The sequence below is a fragment of the Planococcus citri genome, chromosome 5 (genome assembly GCF_950023065.1).
Source record: "Planococcus citri chromosome 5, ihPlaCitr1.1, whole genome shotgun sequence".
Taxonomy (NCBI): domain Eukaryota; kingdom Metazoa; phylum Arthropoda; class Insecta; order Hemiptera; family Pseudococcidae; genus Planococcus; species Planococcus citri.
In genome coordinates, this window is record NC_088681.1 from 58,529,124 (window position 1) to 58,553,444 (window position 24,321).

General features: G+C 34.2%; 1 protein-coding gene across 1 annotated transcript in view; it reads left to right on the forward strand.

Annotated features, from left to right (window-relative positions):
- Positions 1–24,321, forward strand: part of LOC135846446 (alpha-N-acetylgalactosaminidase) — a 59,502-nt gene that overhangs the window by 22,095 nt on the left and 13,086 nt on the right. Inside the window, exons 2-3 of the mRNA XM_065365541.1 lie at positions 12,767–12,939; positions 13,204–13,378. Coding sequence (XP_065221613.1) covers positions 12,779–12,939; positions 13,204–13,378 — 336 coding nt within the window. The 5' untranslated portion in view covers positions 12,767–12,778. The remainder of the gene's footprint in view (positions 1–12,766; positions 12,940–13,203; positions 13,379–24,321) is intronic.

A 24,321-nucleotide genomic window follows, 5' to 3' on the forward strand; every position in this document is an offset into this window, starting at 1 on the left:
GAAACGTTTTAAGTACCCAACATTGTATGTAGTTCTCAATCTGGCTATTTGAAAATTTAAGAAAAGAATAGGTTTTCCACAATCATAAAGTTGTTTGATTTTGAAGTGAAAAAAATGAAATTTCTACAGCAAACTGGAGGATTATTGTTTTTTTTTGTCCCTTTGAAGAATTTTTTATTGCGATCTATCCAGCCTATAAATGGAAAATGACCAAATCCAATCAAATGACCAGTCAATAAAGAAACTAGAAACTTTTCCAACACGTGCTGAGCACGAATGAGGCGCACGCAGCGATGCTCAACCAGACAGAAGCTGTTTAAAACTGGTAGCAGGTTTAAAATCGCGCGTGCTACTGTGTCACTGACACATGCGCAGTAAAGAGGGGGTGGTTTTAAAAACGGCGGGACAATGTTGAATGTTGAGAACAAAAGAATGACGTCTGCGTCTGGAACATCTTGGTTGATTTACGTCTTGTATTTGGCATTAGGTGAATCTAATTAGTCGGAGAGCCAGCTTAAAGATCTATTGCACACCCGGCCCCGTCGATCCTCCGGGATAACTTTTTTTTTTTAAAAAAGGGGAGTCTTAAGGAACATTTCTAGCCTTGTACTAAAAAAAAAAGTGGCTTTACTTACGAAATGGCGTACATTTTGATTGACAGATCAGAGGTCAGCCGAAATCGCAGATTTTGCGTTCCAACATAAGACTCGCACGAAATTTTTACACCGTACAAAAGTAGATCAAAAGATCAGGCCAAAATTTATCACCTGTCAAAATTTCAAGTGCTAAAGTGAGTTTTTCGATTTTTGGTGAATTTTTGAAAATCTTTAGGCCAAAAATGAGGGGAAAAATCAAAATTTTACCAAATTGACCAAGAAAGCTGAAATTTGAGATATATCCTATTTTCGACATTGCAAATCGATTGAAAACTGTTTCAAACCGTTTTGAGCAGTTCTGGAGCCTCCAGAAGATTTTTGGAACTCGAAATTTCCATAAAATTTCATCAAAATAGAGTTGGAAAGCTGAAATTTATTCTGCTAACTAATTTCAATACGCTACGAAGTCGACTGCTGGTGGATTTCAAGTCGTTTTTGAGCCTCCAGCGACTTTTTGAAAATTACTGGAGCCTCCAGCAGATTTCTGAAACTTTAAATTTTCACAAAATTTCATCAAATGGCGATGGAAAGCTGATATTTACTCTACACCCCAATTTTAACACCCTCTGAAGACGACTTCAGGTGGATTCGAGTCATTTTGGAGCCTCCAGCGACTTTTTGAAAATTACTGGAGCCGCCAGTAGATTTTTGAAACTTGAAATTCCCGCAACATTTTACGAAATGAGAGGCTTCAAAACGACCTGAAATCCACCAGCAGTACGTCGACTTCGTAGCGTATTGAAATTAGTTTGAAGAATGAATTTCGACTTTCTATCTCAGTTTGATGAAATTTTGGGGAAATTTCAAGTTTCAAAAATCTACTGGAGGCTCCAGTAATTTTCAAAAAATCGCTAGTGGCTCCAAAACGACTTGAAAACCCCCTGCAGTTGACTTCGTAGCGTATTAAAATTAGTTTGCAGAGTAAATTTCGGTTACCCAACTCCATTTGATGAAATTTTGTGGGAATTTCGAGTTCGAAAAATCTGCTGGAGGCTCCAGAATTGATCAAAACGGTTTGAAACAGTTTCCAGTCGATTTGGCATGTCGAAAATAGGGTATATCCTAAATTTCAGCTTTCTTGGTCAATTTGGTAAAATTTTGATTTTTTCCCTCATTTTTGGCCTAAATTTGATTTTCAAAAATTAACCAAAAATCGAAAAAAGCACTTCAGCACTTGAAAATTTGACAGGTGATAAATTTTTCCCTGATCTTTCGACCTACCTTTGTACGTGTTGAAAAAATTTGTGCAGTCTTATGTTGGAACGCAAAATCTGCGATTTCGGCTGACCTGTCAATCAAAATGTCCGCCATTTTGTAAGTAGGGCCACCTTTTTTTTGAGTAAAAGGGCTAGAAATGTTCCTTATAGGACTCCCCCTTTGAAAAAAGTTGTCCCGGATGATCGACCGGGGGGGGGGGTGCAATAGATCCTTAAGTGAGCTCCCCGACTATATGCTTAAGTTTGAATTTGTTGATGCATTTTTAAATGCTGGTCTAAATTTTATTTCTGTAGTTAGTGGAACTTCATGTAATGATGGTTCATTTAGGTACTAGCCCTATGGATGATTGAGTGTTGACCTTTAATTTATGATACACTCTCGTACCTACTTACTTTGAATTTAGCGATTCTGGCGAATGTTTTAATTTGTTGAACATTAATCTTTGATGGTTATCTAAGAGGTAGGACTACCTACCTATAATTATTGCTTTAATATAAATTAAAACTGAATTTAGGAGATCATCTGACCGAACATGTTTGATGGGTCATGTTACAAGTCAAGTTGAGTTATTAAATGGTAGGTACCCAATAATTTACTCATTTTCTGTAGGTCGTTGTACACTTCTGATTAATCGATGATAATAGAGATGTGTAAGTTTGAAAGTCAAATGCACGATTTTTGTTTTAATCACACGTGAAAAAATTTATCCGAAGGAAAAATCATTAATTCGAGGGCTGAGAATTTCGCCATGGTGCCAAATTTATGGCAATTTTGTAGTTTTCTATTTTCATTGGGTAGGTACCTATAGCTATAGGTACTTTAAATAATTTATCCAAAATATTTTTTGCAAACCTTTATTTTTTCCCTTTTTGATAATACGAGTATTTGTTCAATTTTTCATGATGTCAGCAATTCTTTGATGCTTATCAAGAATGTTTGAGTGATTTCCCAAAATGATATTTTGTTTCATCGACTGATTGTCATTTTTAACGAGTTTCATCACGTTTTAACAAACTTCTTGAACTGTTTTCTTGAAATTTTTGCTCACAGTTAGATCTGTCGATTTTCCATTAATTTATGAATAAAATTTAATTCGATTTTGATTTGAATAATTATGTGTAATTTCATAAGCTTTCATTTTTCTGAAAGAAACTCATTTTTGAGAATTCAGTCCTTCTTCCCCCTCGCCCTCGAATAGCCCACGGTGACCGCTTATAAAATTATTTAAGCTGGTCTATTGCTTATCTCATTACACATTTCTTAGTCCTCCATTGCACGACAATTTATCGACTTTTGAAATGTCCATCCACACTGAAACCGTAAAGACGTATTATGAGCATATGTAGGCATCTAATTTAAAATGCTCTGTTTATAACGGTCACGAGAAAATTGATCCAAAATCATCGCCCGCCGAGTTCAATACACACCATTTAGAAAAAACCCAAACCCTGCGGGAGATCCGCGGATTAACACCGCATCTTAAAGGTCGAGTAACTTTCATTTTTTTTTTTAAAAATACTTAAATTATCTCGTTAACATTTAGCTTATACATATTTAGTTGTCACGTCGATTAGCAGTGTGTAAATGTGTTTTGAATTACCGCACGTTATTATGTTCACCTACTTTTTTCACTCACCTATAAGTAAATATTTTTACGCTCGATTATCTACATAAACCTCTAAAGACTATAAGAGTAGAGGTACGTCTCGTCTACGTATAGGTAAGTATACGTACACCGGGCACGTGCGGCGAGAATTTGCACAGCCAGCCTCCTGTGTGTCTGTGCATTGATCAAACTTCAAAGTGCCTTGCTATTAGACACAATTATCGAAAACTAGTTCAAGTTTAGAGAATGTTTCGGATTATGTCTCTGTGCTATGTGCATTTACGTACGTCCAGATCTCTATAGCACGTTTATTAAAATAACATCTGCAAGGTATCAACTACATATGAGTACATAAGTAGATGAGGGTTGGGTATATAGGTATATGGATACCTTGCCTACTTGGTTCAATGAAGGATATTGTGTGGCGCTGACATGCCCTGTGGCCTGTGGGTGAAGGTGTAGTAAATATTTATACGAATGTGTCATAAAGCTACCTACATTTTACCACATTTTTTTTTACTTTTTTTCCTTCTTTTAAAAATTACTTATTCGATCGAAAAATTTACGTAGATACCTAATTATTATTCTTGGTTCTTGTACCGACTCATTGGTAAGTGTTAAAATGTGTATTATTGAACAAAAAAAAGGATGTAGGTAATAAAATACTTTAATATGAATTGCATTATTTCGATGATATTTTCAGGGTCATTTATCGCCCATGTACAAATTGGATTTTATACGTACTTAACACTTTTATATTATATCCATTAAAACGTACGAATTATCATTAATGAAAAGTGCATGGGTGATCATATTTCATACCTTTTGGCTTCGATTACATTCACCATAATTAACGCTACTTTGAATGTACTTGTGATCTGCTCATTTCATAGCGTTGGTTTTTGAAACTTCAAGTTTCTCCCAAAAAAAATGTCGCCCGAATTCGCACAAAAACTGTAATAAGCATAATACAAATACTTACCTAACTAAAAATTATTCAAGAAAACAACATTTTTAAAAATGAAGGAACTGACCCCTATTTGATCCTTCCTCGTTGGACCCCTCTTATGAGGTGTAGCAAATGTCTCCAGTACTTGAAATTTGGGGGGGGGGTCCTTGGGCATCAAGCAAAATTTCTTGCTTTTATCGTGTACCACTGGACTATCTGTTTTTACTTTTGTTTGAGGCTCAAAAATGGGAAATTGTCATTTTCGTGTGTTTTTACCTACTTTGCTTGAAATTTTATTTCTTTCAAAAATATTGACTTTTAAAGTTTGAATACGGCAAAAAATGAAGAAAAAGCACGATTTTTGCTAGATTTTGATTTTTTTGAGCATGTTGCACCGATTTTTGAGTCCCACGCAAAAAATGCATGTAATAACCTTAGGGTATAACTAAATTTCTGAAAAAATTTCTCAATGGACCCCCTCCTCGTTTTTTTCTACAAATTTTTGACATTTTTAACCCTCAAAAACCTCCCAAATATGATTTTTTTTTGAAAATTCCATATACGCACTTACTTAGTAACTATTTTCTAAGAAAGTTTCGAAATTTTTGGACCAATCTCCCCTCTCCCCCTTCAAGAACGAGAATTTTGAATTTTGAACGCGTATGAGCAGATTTAAATATCATGTTTAGGTGGGGGGGGGGGGTCGGCTCAAAAAAATTGTGATGTTTTACATCAAAACTAACATTTTGGGTGAATTTTGTCTTTAATTGGAGAAAGTGTCAATTTCACTATCTTATCCTGAAAGACTCTTCGTAAAATTCTGAAAAAATTGGTTGAAATAATGTGGAAAAAAATTTTCAATAACTTGTTGATTGTCCTAATGAAACAATATAAAATTCAAACAAAATTCTGTGAAAAAAAATCCTGAGAATGAAAAAAAAAAATGGTTGAATAAATACATCAAATAATTCACAGAAAGCTTTCAAAATTCAATAACATTTTGGGAAAATTAGGTATCTGCATAAAAACTGTCGAATTCTCGAATTAGCGTACAAATAATTGAAAACCACCAACAATATTTCAGCAGAATTTGACAAAAACTCCAAAAACCATAATTTAAACTTGAAAAAATGAAATAAAAACATTTTTGAGACAATTTAAAATCGATACAGTCTATTTCGAAGTAATTTTTGATGAATTTTGTCGTAGTGACTGATGAACTCTTGAATTTTTCGTGGTGGTTTGGAATACTTTTGTGGCGATTTCAGATGAATTTTTTCAAAGTACCTACGTACCTACGTACCTACCTACCCATAATTCAATTAATACCTACCTGAACTTTTCAATAGTGATTTAGGATTCCATTTAGTATCTGAAATCTAATTTGGAATTTTTTCTTGATTATTTCGAAAGAATTTTTTCATGGAAATTCTGTACACAATACAAATTTTTCAGAGGTATTTGGAATGCATTTTTTGGTGACGATTTAGAATCTCATTTTACCGACTATTTTTTTAGAAAACTGGAGCATGAATCGATTCGTTCGCCAATGATTCGTTATTTATGAATCAATTCGTTCTCGCGAATAATTCACAAAAAATAATTCAATTCGTTCGTGAATGATTCACCAAAAATTGAGTGAATGAATCGATTCGTTCGCGAACGAGTCACTTATACGAATCAATTGGCCCGCGAATGATTCATTAAAAATTATTCAATTTGTTAGCGAATGATTCATCAAAAATTGAGTAAATGAATCGATTCGTTCGCGAACGAGTCACTTATCTATATATTAATAGTATGACCGAATTCTTATGACACTGAGATCTCAGCAACGGCTGAACCGATTTTGCTCGGTGACCTCTCAAAAAAAAGGTTTTGACCCGTAGATGTGCAGGTTTTAATCAAAAGTTTGAAAAGTTGCACCAAAAAGCTCAAAAAAGCTCAAAAATTGATTTTAGCCTATACGTATCGCATTCGATGTATACACAGTAGTACGTATATAATACCTTGAAAGAGCATTGAAAAAAGTCAAATGTTGAAGAAAAAAGTTTACAAAAAAGTTGCGCCATAAAGCTCAAAAAAGCTCAATAATTGATTTTTAGCCTATACCTAACGCATTCGACGTATACATAGTAGTACGTTTATTATATACCTTGAAAGAGCATCAAAAGAAGTCAAATGTTTAAGAAAAAACTTCACAAAAAAGTTGCGCCATAAAGCTCAAAAAAGCTCAATATTCATCAAAAAGCTTATTAGTAAGACCGAATTCTTTTGACTGCAAGATCTTAACAATGGCTGAACCGATTTTGCTCAGTGACCTCTCAAAAAATAACTTTTGAAACGTACATATGCAGGTTTTCATCAAAAGTTCTGAAAGTTGCACCATAAAGCTCAAAAAAGCTCAATAATTGATTTTTGCCTATATGTAGCGCATTTGATGTATACAGAGAAATACGTATATTATACCTTGAAAGAACACCAAAAGAAGTCAAAAGTCAATGAAAAAAGCTTACAAAAAAGCTCAATAATTGATTTTAACCAATGACCGGATTCTTATGATGCTGAGATCTCAGCAACGGCTGAACCGATTTTGCTCAGTGACCTCTCAAAAAAATAGGTTTTGAACCATACATGAGTAGGTTTTTATCAAAAGTTCCAAAAGTTGAACCGTAAAGCTCAAAAAAGCTCAATAATTGATTTTCACCTATATGTAGCGCATTTGACATATACATAGAAGTACGTATATTATACCTTGAAAAAGCAACAAAAGAAGTCAGATGTCGAAGAAAAAAGTTTACAAAAAAGTTGCGCCATAAAGCTCAAAAAAGCTCAATAATTGATTTTCGCCTATATGCAGCGCATTCGACATATACAGAGAAGTACGTATATTATACCTTGAAAGAGCACCAAAAAAAGTCCAATGTCGAAGAAAAAAGTTTGCAAAAAAGTTGTGCCATATAAGCTCGAAAAAGCTCAGTAATTGATTTTAACCTGTATACAGCGCATTCAACATGTATCAAAGAAGTACATATATTATATCTTGAAAGAGCATCAAAAGAAATGGAATGTTGAAGAAAAAAGTTGACAAAAATAACTGTGCTGTAAAGCTCAAAAAAGCTCAACATTCGTCAAAAAGTTTTGAAGGAAGCTTTGAGCTTAAACCTTTGTACCTATATTTCTTCAACCTTTAAAATCAATCGATTGTATGTAGTTTCAATCACCATCGTAAAAAGCTTAAAAAGCTGACGTTGGTACACTTTTTCAACCTTTGAAATCGATTGATCGCAGTTTCACTCGACGTGGAACTTTTCTTTTGTGAGGGGGGGGGGTGAAAAATAAGGTAACCTTTGAAATCAATCGATTGTATGTAGTTTCAATCTCCATCATATAAAGCTGATGTTGGTACACTTTTTCAACCTTTGAAATCAATCAATTGTAGTTTCATTCCAAATGGAACTTGGGGGGGGGGGGGCGGAGTGAAAAATAAAGTTTGAAATTGATCAATTATATGCATTTTCAATCTCCATCGTAAAAAGCTGACGTAGGTATGATTAAACAGGGTGTCTAACGGTCCTTCTGGGTCAGTAAAAATCCTTCTTTTTGCCTATTGGTCCTTCTTTCTTCCGAATTTTCTAATAATTCTGTCATTTAATAAAGAGAAATGGTGTTCTTTTACGTCTCAAACGGTATCAATTTTTCACAGCTTTCGCTCAGGCTAGATCATTTTTCTTTTCTTTTCTTTTCTCTGACCAAAATTAAAGGGTAAAAAAATATGACTCCTCAAATCAAAAATAATGCTGTTTTACTACTCAGGAATTGTGAATTTTTGAAAGCTTTTGCCCTCGCTTTGCTCGGGCATTTATTCATATTTTTGAGTATAATGACTACCTTACCTATGAAATTTTCTGAAAACTTTCACAGCTTTCACCCTCGCTTCGCTCGGTCAGATTGCAATTCTGCTACAACAACTTTCAAACATTTCCTAAAATGGAAAAGTCAACTCGAGAAATTCCAAAAACATAATCTAATCAATGCAAAATTCAAATAAATTTTTTATTCGACATTTTTGTTTCCAACTTCCCTTTTTAAAAAATGGTTCGAACCACATCTGGCCAATTAGTTGGAAAAAATCTTGGCGTGGAAAGGGGGGGAGTTTAGAGTAAAAAATTGGGAAAATCTAGCGACAAAAATTGGAACAATGTCCATCGTTTCGTCACGCCTCCGAAAATGTTTTGTGTGGAAAGTTTTTGGCTCACCTCTTTTTTATTATTATTACATTAAACAAATTTTTAGTGACTTTTTTGATTACTTTTTGGTTACTGGTAGTCATTAGACAAGAAATTTATCAGGTCTATTTGAATATTATTAATTTTATTGTTTCTTTTAAAAATTATAAATTTTCGTAGTTTTTTTGGCAATTTTGTAAAAATGAATGAGGGAGGGGGGGTCAGTAGGTGCATTTTTAAATTTAAAGATGTCCTTCCAAAAGGTCCTTCCAAGGCCCTTCTTTTTAGTTTTCAGATTTTGTTGAACACCCTGTTGAAGTAATTCTAAAAAGTATGTAATTTACAATTGTAGTTTGGAACTTTCTTTTGTGGGGGGATGAAAAATAAGGATTTTCAACCTTTTAAATCGATCGATTTTATTTTCATTCGACATGGAACTTTCCTTTTTGGGGGGGGGGCTGGTGGAAAATAAGGAGGGTATGGTTAAAGTTTGAAATTGATCAATTATATGTATTTTCAATCTCCATCATGAAAAGCTGACGTTGGTACACTTTTTCAACCTTTGAAATCTATTGATTGTAGTTTCATTTGACATGGAACTTTTTGTGGATGGGGGGGGGGGGGAGATGAAAAATAAGGTAGGTACGATTAAAATAATTTTTGAATAAAATCAACACCTAATCAGTATAGATCAATATTTACAACAAAACCGCAATAATAAATTCAAATCAGTAAAATGCAAACCTAATCACCGTAGATCGCTGCAAAACCGGGATAAATATCACCCCCTCTCCCTTGAGTGTTAATTTTCATTGCACCCCTCGAGTTAGTTGAAAACGACATTTTTTGGAGATCGTTTGATTTTTGTCATACACCTAATCAGTATAAATCGATATTTACAGCAAAACCGCGATAATAAATTCAAGTAACGAGGAACTTCGACCATTTTATCTTTACAACAATTGTTTTTTTTTCATTTTGTATTAAGATTTTAATTAATAAAAAATATATTTATTTGGGAAATATATAATCGCACGACAGAAAAGGGTGTTTGAACGACAACAGCAAACGACAGTAAAAGCTGTGGTAGCGACAACTTAGGTCTTTACAACAACAGGTTTTCAAGGACAAATAAATGAGTCAGCACAACTATTTTTAATTATGAATCACGACAACTCCTCCCGCCAAAAAAGCATGTCTAAGCGACAGAATAAAATTTTAAACGACAGAATAATGTACGACTAATTAAACATCTGAAAATACACGAAAAAACGATTAATAAAATATTGGATTGGTAAGCTAGCAAAAATAATTAAAAATTGCTATGTGATGTTTGAGCTTCCGATGGACTTATTGAGATTGCAATTTGCACAATAATATACCTTTGTGTTCTATAAGAATGTGTAAATTTTTCCAAAAAAAATGAAGTTCATGACACTTTATGACATTCATTTACAAAAACATGGCGTGTGACTACAAGTCGAAAGACATTTGGGGAATAAAATCAAATGTACACCAATGAAAGGGGGACTAAAAATCGCAATATCAAATGTAAAATGTGAACGAGGTGATGCTTGCGTGGACCAAAAAAAAATCATGCTAAGACCGTAGAGAAATTTGCTGTGTACACAAAATTTACCATTTTTTGAGAACTACCCATCTATCATCCTACGAAAATTTCTTATTTTTTTTTTCATTTTATTCGATTTGTTATTTTTTTGATAAAAATAGATGTGTTGATGGATTAAAATAAAAATAAAAATAGATGTGTTTACAGATATTTCTGTCGTGATTTTTTTTTTTTACTATTGTCGTTCAATTTTTTATTTTTCGTGGACATTTTTTATCTGTCGTGCAAATATATGATTGTGGTTCAATTTTCTTTGTGTCGTTCAATTTCTTTTTTGGTCGGGTAATTCTTTTATTTGTGGGGCCTGTCGTTTAGACCACCTATTCTGTCGTAACGATAAATCATACCCTGTTTATTTTAATTTTTAAATATTAAAAATTATTTTAATTAAAAAGTTACTATGAAATAATTACTTTTAATTTTATTGAATGAACCAAAAGCTGTGATACAACTATACCGTAACATATTCTTACATCGTTCCTTCCAATTCTATCTTCCCCCATTCTGACATTGAATCCGTTCAAACGTAGCGCATTTATGCGCGTTGTTAACGGGTTGCTAGTACAAATCTATTCGTTTGCGAATGATTCATCAAAAATTGAGTAAATGAATCGATTCGTTCGTGAACGAGTCACTTATACGAATCAATTTGTTCGCGAACGAGTCACTCATACAAATCAATTCGTTCGCGAATGATTCATCAAAACTTGAGTAAATGAATCGATTCGTTCGCGAACGAGTCACTTATACGAATCAATTTGTTCGCGAACGAGTCACTCATACGAATCAATTCGTTCGCGAACGATTCATCAAAACTTGAGTGAATGAATCGATTCGTTCGCGAACGAGTCACCTATACGAATCATTTCGTCCGCGAATGATTCACTAAAAATTATTCAATTCGTTCGAGAATGATTCATCAAAACTTGAGTGAATGAATCGATTCTTTCGCGAACGAGTCACCTATACGAATCATTTTGTCCGCGAATGATTCACTAAAAATTATTCAATTTGTTCGCGAATGATTCATCAAAAATTGAGTGAATGAATCGATTCGTTCGCGAATGATTCATCAAAAATTGAGTGAATGCATCAATTCGTTCGCGAACAAGTCACTCATACGAATCAATTTGTTCGCGAACGAGTCACTCATACTAATCAATTCGTTCGTGAACGAGTCACTCTTACAAATCAATTCGTTCACGAATGATTCATCAAAAATTGAGTGAATGAATTAATTCGTTCACGAACGAGTCACTTATACGAATCAATTCGTTCGCGAATGATTCACCTAGAAATCAATCAATTTGTTCAATCGCCAATCGTTTGTAAATGATTTTATTCGATTGTGAACAGATCAATTGCTATATAAGTGCTTCAAAAAGAGCGAATCAATTCGTTCGTAAAATATTTTTATCTAGAGAAAAGTCGGTCTTGTTTTTTAATTTAGTGTAGATTTTCTCTGGAGTGATAACAAATGAACTTTTGGAACAGAGAATGTTTTCGAGTTGAGTTCAGCTTTCAAATGGATTTTTTTAGTTGCAATTTGCAATGGAGTTTTTAATGTTGATTTGTAATGTATTTTTTGGGGTAATTTCAAATTCAATATTTAAAATTTCCTCTTTGAACAGAAATAAAAAATTTTATATTTTTTTAACCATAATGAGTATCTACATTCTTTTGAATTGAAAAAAACCTCTTTTTGATGAAAACGAGCGCGAGAAAAAATCAAAAAGTATTTCAACTTGATATTAGTCTGCTTATTAGTTTTGGCCTGGTCGGTTACCCGAAAGGCGGTTCAGTGGTCCTCAAAATAGCTCGTAATTCAATTTTTTTGAAAAGAAAAAATTATAAATAATTTTTTTTGTAAGACGTAGAAAAAATTGACAAATTTGGTCCAAATTTGAGTCAACAGTTGGGCGTATTTTATAATACATAAAATATTGCTAGGGAAAAAATAATTCAGACAAAATTGACCAATTTGGGGGCGAGGTAGCGATATAAAAATTTTACCACGGGGCTATAAACATTAGGGGCAATTTTCAGTGATTAGTTTCAAAATCTGAGGACAATACCATTTCATCTACTCGTATTTTACCTAGAGCTGCGTTCTTTACTCTCACTTTTTGAACTAAACATTCGATAAGCTCGTTTGTTTTAATGACATATGACTCAGTGCAACATTTTGGCAACTGGAATCTCGATCAACATATACGTAGACTACTGACTAAAGAATGACTAAGTAGTTCGAATTAATACCCTATTGAATATGGTAGATTACCTTGGACCATAATTTTCATTCATCAAACACTCGAAGCATTAAAATCGAACCTAATCGTTGATCGTCGCGATCGATACCACAGATCGTATGTCATTCGAGACTCGAGAGGCAAATCTGCCTTCATCATCATCATCTTTAATCATTGAATGGAATATAAATGAGCTAAAGTATCAATGTGGTGGCTTGCTTGTTGACAGGTTAGTCGAGAAATGCATCATTTGATAAAATGGATTCCCCTGATATCCATGTTATTTACTCTATGTCGCGCTTTGGAGAACGGTTTGGCTCGCACACCTCCGATGGGCTGGTTAGCTTGGGAACGCTTCCGATGCAACACAGATTGCAAAAACGACCCAGATAATTGTATTAGGTAAGTGTTTGGATTCTTTATGGCGTATATTTCACATACTTATACATTGTAATATGTACCTAACTACCTATACCTACTTAATTCGTCGACCAATTCAATACCATACCATACTTTTTTTTTCCTCTCGAATTATGTAAGTACATAAGCTGTTATTTTTCTTGTAAAATATGCTATAAATGTAGGTACCTATATTGACGTTTTTTTTTTCTTATTAAGACGATGATATTCGAGCTTTAAATATATAAAATTATATATTGTTGACAGTGACCGATTGTTCAGAACAATGGCGGATTTATTAGTTTCAGAGGGATATGCAGGCGTTGGATACGAATACGTCAATGTAGATGACTGTTGGCTGGAGAAAGAACGATCGTACAGTGGTCATCTTCAACCCGATCTACGACGTTTTCCTTATGGCATGCGAGACTTATCCAATTATGTAAGTTGATTGATATTTTTTTTTCTTTCATTCGCTCGCTATAATTCCACCAGCATCGTGTGCCAAGTTCTATGTTTATAAATCGACTGCTGGCTGTGGCACAATTGGAATATACTCGTACTTACGAGAAAATCAAACATGTAACATGTATTTGATGAATACGAGTAGATGGGTCATTACAGCTCAGCATTTCCTCTTTCGAGCAGAATCTTTAAACGTATAAAACTCTCGAGCATAATATTGCATCAACCATTCCAAATATGTTTCATGTCCGCGTAATAAATTTCCCCTAAATGGTTGATTTTATTGGAATAGTGGAACGTGCACGTTGGCTCTGGATGCATTTTTTGCATCATTTTTTCATTCTTATCGTGCTTATTCCAAGTATTCGATTCGCGTTTTGAAGGTATCCAAAGAGATGTAGGTTAAGTGAACCTATCTAGACCTATCCTCAATGCACCCTGTAGGCCTAAATCGAGTTGCATCAAGACCAGGTAATAGGGGGGGGGGATGAAAATACCAATTTAACCTGAAAAAAAAATCGTATACGATCTTTGGTGGTTACGTTAGTAAAAAAAAAAAAAAAATGGTTGTGTAAATTGAAGTGTAGGTAACTGCTTATGTAGGTGCATTTTTATTCCACTTTCAAGCTCGCTCGAATACGAAATATTTTCTCATCTGTATCAAAGCAGCTCCGCAAATAATGTAATTATCGCAGCCAACGAATAAAATACCTACCTCTGGTCTCGCATTCCCTTCCCAATCATTTTCAAGTATTTTTGTAACACGACTGCGTAGGCTTTTAAACGTGCAACGAGCTTAAAAATTCATTTAAAATATTATCAATCGTGTACCTACCTAGATATAAAAACAAAAAGCCAATTTTGACAGCTTTCGAACGTCTGTATGTGTATAGTTTTATATCGTATGTAGGTGTTCGTAAATACGAGTACGCGGACAATGGCTTATACATATAAATCATTGACATCTCGTGTAATTAGTTTTATAGTATGTGATGTGACGCTTTGTAGGTATGGTATAGGTATAGTTTTTATTTGTCGTTCGAGATAAATACCTGGCAATGTGTACGAAGTGTGTATATAATCACAATGGTATGCCAATTTATTATAATCGTAAGGCGTCTTGGTATTTAAATTTCGTAATTATCTTTTTTTAAGTAGGTACCTCTATGTAGGTATGTTCGATTAGGAGGATCGAACGAATTTGCTGGAAAAGTACCAACAAATATATAAATGTCTGATTGGGATCAGTCGTTTTGTATATTTTTTATTTTCAAAAAAAAATTGACACTGTCCGATAATTTTGATAAAAAACGAAAATTTTTTGACAATTTTTACAAAAAAGGACTTTTTTTGCAATCTTGGCAAGAACAGGACTATTGGAAAATTTTGGATAAAATTATCCTCTTCTGACAAAATTACCAGTAATGGACACTTTTTGGAAATTTTGACAAAAATGGACATTTCTTAACAATTATAGTCAGGGAGCCCGCTTAAGGATCTATTGCACCCCCCTGCCAATCCTTCGGGACAACTTTTTTCTTAAAGGGGGAGTCCTAAGGAACATTTCTAGCCCTTGTACTCAGAAAAAAATCGGCCCTACTTACAAAATGGCGGCCATTTTGATTGACAGGTCAGCCGAAATCGCAAATTTCGCGTTCCAACATAGGACTCGCACAAAATTATTCGAACCGTACAGAAGTAGATCGCAAAATCAAGCAAAAATTCATCACCTGTCAAAATTTCAAAAGCTAAAGTGCGTTTTTCGATTTTTGGTGAATTTTTGAAAAATAAATCTAGGCCAAAAATGAGGGAAAAATCAATATTTTACCAAATTGACCTAGAAATCTGAAATTTGGGATGTACCCTATTTTCGACTGGCCAAATCGATTGGAAACTGTTTCAAACCGTTTTGAGCAGTTCTGGAGGCTCCATGCAGGTTTTTGAAACTCGAAATTCCCCCGAAATTTTATCAAAATGGAGTTGGAAAGCTAAAATTTATTCTGCAGCAAACTAATTTCAATGCGCTACGAAGTCGACTGCTGGTGGATTTCAAGTCGTTTTGGAGCCTCCAGCGACTTTTTGAAAATTCCTGGAGCCTCCGTCAGATTTTTGAGACTTTAAATTTTCACAAAATTTCATCAAATGGCGATGGAAAGCTGATATTTACTCTACACTCCAATTTTAACACCCTCTGAAGACGACTTCAGGTGGGTTCGAGTCATTTTGGAGCCTCCAGCGACTTTTTGAAAATTACTGGAGCCTCCAGTAGATTTTTGAAACTTGAAATTCCCGCAACATTTTACGAAATGAGAGGCTTCAAAACGACCTGAAATCCACCAGCAGTACGTCGACTTCGTAGCGTATTGAAATTAGTTTGAACTTTGAAGAATGAATTTCGACTTTCTATCTCCGTTTGATGAAATTTTGGGGAAATTTCAAGTTTCAAAAATCTACTGGAGGCTCCAGTAATTTTCAAAAAATCGCTAGTGGCTCCAAAACGACTTGAAAACCCCCTGCAGTTGACTTCGTAGCGTATTAAAATTAGTTTGCAGAGTAAATTTCGGTTACCCAACTCCATTTGATGAAATTTTGTGGGAATTTCGAGTTCGAAAAATCTGCTGGAGGCTCCAGAACTGCTCAAAACGGTTTGAAACAGTTTCCAATCGATTTGGCATGTCGAAAATAGGGAGTATCCCAAATTTCAGCTTTCTTGGTCAATTTGGTAAAATTTTGATTTTTCCCCTCATTTTTGGCCTAAATTTGATTTTCAAAAATTAACCAAAAATCGAAAAAAGCACTTTAGCACTTGAAAATTTGACAGGTGATAAATTTTTCCCTGATCTTTCGACCTACCTTTGTACGTGTTGAAAAAATTTGTGCAGTCTTATGTTGGAACGCAAAATCTGCGATTTCGGCTGACCTGTCAATCAAAATGTCCGCCATTTTGTAAGTAGGACCACTTTTTTTTAGTACAAGGGCTAGAAATGTTCCTTAGGACTCCCCCTTTAAGAAAAAATTTGTCCCAGAGAATCGACGGGGGGTGCAATAGATCCTTAAGCGAGCTTTCCGACTATTTGCTTAAGTTTGAATTTGTTGATGCATTTTTAAATGCTGGTGTCTTATCAAATGGCGATGGAAAGCTGAAATTTCCTCTACACTCCAATTTTAACACCCTCTGAAGACGACTTCGGGGGGGGTCCAAGTCATTTTGGAGCTTCCAGCAACCTTTTGAAAATTACTGGAGCTTCCAGTACATTTTTGAAACTTGAAATTCCGGCAACATTTTACCAAATGGAGTTGGCAAGCTGAAATTTATTTCGCAAACTAATTTCAATACGATATGAAGTCGACTACATGGTGGTTTCAAATGGTTTTAAATGGTTTAGAAGCTTCCAGCTGTAGGTACTTTTTGGAAATTTCAATTCTCCAAAAAACGCCAATACGACCTTTCAAAAAGTCGCTGGAGGCTCCAAAACGACTGGAAATCCACCAGCAGTCGACTTCGTAGGGTACCTATTGAAATTAGTTTGAAGAATAAATTTTGACCTTTCCAGCTCCGTTTGATGAATGTTTGGGGAAATTTCGAGTTTCAAAAATCTACTGGAGGCTCCAGTAATTTTCAAAAAATCGCTGAATGCTTGAAAACGACTGGAAATCCCCCTGCAGTTGACTTCGTAGCGTATTGAAATTGGTTTGCAGAGTAAATTTCGACTATCCAGCTCCATTTGATGAAATTTTGTGGAAATTTCGAGTTTCAAAAATCTGCTGGAGCCTCCAGAACTGCTCGAAACGGTTTGAAACAGTTTCCAATCGATTTAGCCAGTTGAAAATAGGGTATATCCCAAATTTCAGCTTTCTGGGTCAATTTGGTAAAATTTTGATTTTTTCCCTCATTTTTGGCCTAAATTTAATTTTCAAAAATTCACCAAAAATCAAAAAACGCACTTTGGCACTTGAAATTTTGACAGGTGATTATCAAAACATTCTGAAAGTAAAAAATTCTCATATTTTTTGACATCATTTAGAAAATTTGCCCCACACCCCACGATTTTCCAACATTTGAATTGAAATTGAGCCATAAATCGTGGATGTTTATTTATTTATTCATTCATTTATTAAGTACTTTGATCAAAAAACCACATGTTCTGAATTATTAACAGACCACTCAATTTTTTTATCTAATAATGAAATTGTTAAGTCATTTTTTCAACGAGATATTGGTTTGAAATTTTTTGAGTGATTTTAAGCATTTTTATCTTATGTCTTATGTCAGTTTATATGTACTGTTTTTCCGGTGATTTTTTCAAAAAATTCCATCTGATATTTTGAAATTTTATTTTACGTACCTAGTTTTTTTTGATGTGTGTTTTTTTTCATTTTAATTTTTCCGAATTTTGGTAACTTTTTTAGGGAATTTTAGGAAAATTGTGTGCAATTTGCAATATTTTAGTGATGTTTTAATATTTTTTCTTGTCGTTTTTCGCAATTTTTTGTATGCATTGAACATTTTTTTTTCTTCTGGTAACTGGAGATAATTAGTGGTTTTTAGTGAATTTTCTAGATGATTCTGTCGATATTTTAAGGAATTTTTCAAAACAGCTAACAACACGTCTTTTTCATTGTCTGTACAATTTTTTCGTCTTAATTTTCCAACGATTTATTTAGCTTGATTTTTTTTTTGTTGTAAACTTTGAGCAATTTGACTGCTTTGTTGATTATTCATTCAAACAAGTTCCATTTTCCATTTGTTAAATTTCACTGGAAATCGAATGAAATAATTTTTTTAATGAATTTTAAACCTTTCTGTATCGTTTTTTTACTGAGGTAATTTTCCTTTCATTTTGAAAAACAACTTGTTTTTAGGGTGGTTTTTAAAATGATGTGGGGTCGCAACCCTTCGACTTGAAAGGAAATTTCCATTTGTTATAAAATTATTTTTTCCTTCTCTTTCTCCCTCCTTTCGCAAGGGTAACTTGGTTGTTTATTCGTGTAACTTTTTGAATATTGATTCTATACGTAGTTCTGTATCTACTGACATGAATGTTTTCCAACTGAAATGGGAAATTTCCACCTCATTATGAATACATCATTATACCTATATTTTGTGGATTTGTTTGCCACATTTCTTGGTAATAATGTCAAACTAACAACTAGGTACCTGAAAAGGGGGATAAAAATACGTAGGTAGGTAGTTGTTTTTTCACCTCGATCAATTTCAACTTTCTGAATGCAGATTTTCATCATTAGAGCTCAAATAATTTCCATGTTTTCTGGAAAAATTTGAGAATGGCGAAGTTTAATTTCCTTATTAGAAACTTTAGAATAACAGGTCAATATTACTAAGTGCATACTAAACTTTTATTTTATTTTATTTTTTTGACAATTTTTAAGCATTTTAAATATTTTGACTCTATTTATAATTTTTTGTTCGAAAACTGGAGAATCCAAGAATCCACCGAAGGCTCCAGAACATCTCGAAACCATCTTTATAATCAACTCGAGAGGTTGAAAATAAGATACAATCCAAATTTCAGCTTTTTTCGTCCACTCGTTCGGGGTAATTCTCAAAAAAAGTTTAAATTTTAGTACTAAAATTTTTCAAAAATGAAAACCTTTTTTTGATTTTTTTTCAAAAGGGACTTGATTGTAGGCATACCCAGGACCCCTAAAATGACTTCAGGCCCAAGTCATCCTCAAAGGGGGCGGGGGCAGGGGCTTCAAAAAAATCGGTGTCACATGTTGGAAAAAAGGCTGTTTACTACTTTTGGGTAGGTATAGGTATAATTGGAGCAGTTATTGGTACTTTAGCTCACAAAAAGGTCATCAAGTATAGGTACCAGGTACCTTTTAATGGGAGTATTCAAACACAATAGGGTAGGTATTTTCCTTCGCCGTGGACAAAAAATCACGATAGCCACGACGAAATACCAAACTGTACTATCCACGACGTAAGAAAAAAAAGAACTAAAATTTGTTTTACTGGTAATAGAATCAATAATTTTTCAATTTTCAAAGTTGTGGTCATCAAATACTTACCATTTGAATATTTTCTTTTTTTCAAGAAAAAAAAAATGTCTCTTAAACGTGAGAATGATAAGCCACGGCGATGGATCTGAAAAATGGTAATCTGTACAATTTTCACAGATTACCATTCGGAGAAGGGGTGACTGTATTTCCTTGATGGTTGTGAAATGGGCACAGCACTGCTATCACTGAAACAATACAGTGTAGCCTTTTCACCGCAAAAAAAAGTCCAATAGGAGAGCCAGGAAAAAATAAATATGTACCATTTTTTTTTTTTTTTTTTTCAGAAAAAGTGATAGTGTAATTCAATTCTTAAGATGAAGTTGAAAAATTTAAGTCATTACAGGCCACGACGATGGAGTTTTCAGGGTTGGGGGGACTTGACCCATAGTGGAGGGGGGGGGGGGGGGTTGGGGGACGTTAAACTACATTCACGTGACCCCTGAGTTGGCATCTACACAATACCACTGAAAAACAATTTCAATTGTCAATAGTATTCAAGTAAACCACCCATTACACGATTTTTAAACTTTTTTTGAGAATTACTCTTCGCGAGCCACGAATTTTTCATATTTTCAATAATAGGTAAGTAATCCATCGCTGGAGAAAATATCAACTTCGATCCAGCACAAACGTAATATGTAGGTTTAAAAATACGAATTTAAATCGATTGAAAGGGTCACACAGGAGTTAAACTCGAATTTATGATGGCTGAATTTCACTTTCATCGCCCTATTTATGGTATTTTTTCGAAACACGGAGTAACCAAATATCAGCTGGAGGCTCCAGAACGGCTCAAACCCTTCACTAATCAACTCACGATATTGAAAATGGAGTATAAACCAAATTTCAGCCTTTCACGTTAATTTGATCAAATTTTGATTTTTTTCACACGAAATAGCCCAAGTATAAAATTTTAAAAATTCGCCAAAAAATCCAAAAATTAATTTCAGCAGGTAAAATTTGCATTAATGGTGTATTTTCAAATAATTTTTCGATTTTCTCTTGTTCGGTGAGAAAATTTTTCTGTTTCAAAAAAATACCTATCGTTTAAATCGATAAATTTTTCAACACGAGTCCTATATGTACTTATTTATGTAAAAGGGTTGAAGGAGAATCGTCCTCGACTGACATTCGCCAAAATACTATAAACGATAATACCCACGCAATGACGTATTTTTCGATATTCCAAGAATTTCGAACTCGAAAGCTGAAACTTGAAACATTTCAACTTTTCAAGTTCACGAGGAAATAAGTCATTAACGTTTAAAAAGTTGAGAAATTGAAAAATTCATATCATTTGGCGGAATTTTTTCGTGGAAATTTCCTAACGATTTTAATAATTGATGGTGAAAATACCTACTTTTATACGAGTTCACCTCCTTCTCCCTCCCCCCCCTCACATGCGAGTGTGTGTGAAAAAAGTTTCACAATTTTGGCTTCATCGGTGTAAGTATATTGTATATAATGACGCCATTGATTTTCAATTTGAGTTGTCTGCCAGACTATGAGTCATTTGTACGCCTTGATTACAGCCGTCTAGGCAAACTTTTCGCATTACGACGATTGTCGTACGACAACCTACGCGCCCATTAGGCCTACATCACTGGCGATAGTGTCAAGTCGACTACGTAGGCTTGACTCGAATATACGTCGAAATCATGTTACGTCTCATCATACTCGTACTCATCGTACATATCGCTCGGTTAGAACAGAAATTGATTCGAAACGTTGATTTTGCATCGCATCGGTAGAGATACATATAATTTTGAAAAACGTCATAATAATATACAAATTAACGGTATCTACCGCACGATGACGACGAAGACGACGACGCCACGTATAGTTCGTAATTTCATAATTATCGACATTTAACGCTTTCGCTCGCAAGATCTGCAGAGCAGTAAAAATTTCCATACTTAATCGAAATATTATGCATGAAATATAAAATAATGGAAAAAAAAATGAAAACACAAATAATACGAATGGTAAAAAGGTAAATAAAACAAGAGTAAGTCTGACGAGTTCGACGAAGTCTCATTTCGATGGCATCGTATACATAATAATGACGTGGTACAAGATGCTGTGTGAGATGTATGTGATGTGTGGTGTGCTTGTGTTCAATAAAATTATCAACAGCATACAAAGCATTCTCTTCGCGACTCGACGAGATGTAGATACACAGACAGACGTACCAAATAGCCCTGTCAATCGATTTCGGCTGCATCTGCAGCTATTATAATTTGATCATCTTTGTCGTCTCGCGAATACGAATGGAATGAGAAAACCTCGTATATAGACAGACAGATAGGCGACGTCCGGCCATGATGATCTTTAATTTGATAACAAACCGAGGGTTTTCTTTCAAACGTAGATATAGGTATTCTTATTGGTCGTGAATAAACAATAATGCTGAAAGGTATTGTTCGAATTAAAATATCGTATAGTTACGTCATCACAGATAGGTACTACATCCTTATACATTAAAGATTATTTTGCATACTGAAGGATATACTTATACCAGTTATACCTATACTAAAAAGTATACAGGCTTTGGGTAAAAACGCGAGAGAAATCTACGGAGGAGTATTTTTCTCGCTTAGGTACCTATAGCTCGACAGTCGACAACGTTTAAATGTTTTCCAATTAATCTTCTTTTGTTGTTTTTGAAATATAATTTTATCGAACGATAACACGAGTACCGTCTGTGCTTCGTTTAACAACCACTCGATTATATTGTTTTTCTCATGCTTGAAAAACCTTTTCTCATTTCACTCGTTTGTGTATTTCGATTAGGTATACGTATCTCCCTTCCATCCTCACATTGTGTGTTTGTGTGTGAGAGGTGTTTTTTTTTCGCTTATTTTTGCCACATATCGTATACACTGGTACCTATATTCCTTACGTATGCTTGTTGGAAAATTGTGCCATCATTTTTGTCTGGCTTATGTTCGAATAAAACCAAACGCTGTGTTATTGAAATTAAAATATCAACTTGGCCACGCGCTAAAATCGATAAAATAATATTCGAAGGTGTTTTCAAATAATCGAGAACTGTTGGACGACTTTTATTGTCAGGTATTAAAATCGTCATGGTACTGTTGTGTTTTTCATTTAGTATTAGGGTGGATCGTGAAAAAATTGGTGGAGACTTTCATTCTGAGTTGGAAGTGACTGAAAAAAAAGTTCAGCTCCGGAGATGCCCCTGGAGGCAAAATATGAGTCCTTAAAGGGGGGTGATTTTCAAAAAAATCGTGGTTTTTTCGCTCTGGCCTCTACTCAACCTGTGAGATACTGAGTCGACGTAAACTAATTCAATCAAACTCTATCATTGCCAATTTCAAAAAATCGAAAAAAAAAATAGCCAATACTCATCTTTATCAAATTTTTTCGGTTTTATGAAATTGGCATCACTGGACAGAGACCATTCGAGGGGGAGAGGGAGGAGGGATGTCTCACACACCCCCTTCCCCCGATAAAACAATTTAAGTGAAAAGTTGGGAATTTGGGTGAGTTGGAAAAAGTTGGGAAATTTGGTCAAGTTGGTAAGAAATTGTGTAGGTAAGCAGAGAAAATCAGAAAGAGTGTAAAAATGGTCTTCTCGCAGCAAAAATAATGTTGTTTTACTTCAAAATCCCCCCTCCTCCCAAAAAATATCCCTGGAATGCATTCCAGTTAATACTGCCAAAAAGTTCCAACTTCCACTGAAATATGTAGATATCGAGAAATGCCCAATTTTTGGCCAAAAATTCGGAAACGATAATTTCAAATTTTTACCAAAATTGGTTGTTTTTTTTTTGTTTTTAGAAATTTAAAAAATTATGTAGCCTACTGAAAAAATGAAGAGTTGTGAACTTTCGAGAGTTTTTGCCTTCGCCTCGCTCAAAAAATATAATTTGTTAAAAACTGAAAATGCTTAAAGCTATGAAAATCAACATTTTGCATCATCAAAAATTCAAGAATGATCAATTTTTCGTAGCTTTTGCCCTCGCTTCCCTCGGACTGGATCATTTTCCATTTCTTTTCTCTGAAGAAAGCTGCAGGGTTGAAAAATTTACTACTCACATCGAAAATAAAGTTTTTTACTTTTGAGAAATTATTAATAAAATTTTCGAAGACTTTCACCATCCTTTCGCTAAGTAGTGCTTTCATTTAAATTTTTTAGAATTTAATTTCCCGGAAACTATATTAAAAAATTTTAAATTTTGGAGCCATGAAAATCAACTTTTTGCTTCATTTGTTTCACTCTTAGAACTAGGTATCAATTTTTTCAAAGCATTTTCTGTCGTTTTACTTGGGCAGTTTTGAATTCTATATCGTACAATTTTTCGAAAATTTTCAAGAACGAAGAATTCAGAAATTCAAAAACTTTTTCTCCACTTGTACCTGCTGTATAAATCTCTAATTCGCTGTAAAATTGAGTATGGAAGCCCATGTTGTGCAAATATCTCAAATAAAACTTCTGATATCCTAAAAACAATTCAAAATTCAGCCCTAAGGATCTGTATAGAAGCCTTCTATTCCCCTCAAATAGATAGCATTTATTATGAAGCTGCAGAATTACACCCAGATTTTAGAAGAACTCTCATAACAAACAAATTCATCTCAAATGCACCCACCAACCCTTCCCATCCACTCCAAAACTCAATTAACCCACACCCAACCCCCAACATTTTGACCATATATGTATGTAGAAGGGCCCATTTCTAACTTCATCACAATGTTGAATGATCTTCAAATCCATCCTAAAACTCTCATCCAAAAACCAATATTATATCCCTCTTGGCTCCTTTATAGCCTCCTCAAGTCAATCTACAGCTTATTAACTACTCAAAAATAGCCACTCTCCACTAGTAATAAAACAAAACTATATTGAACTCTTAACAGAATACAAAA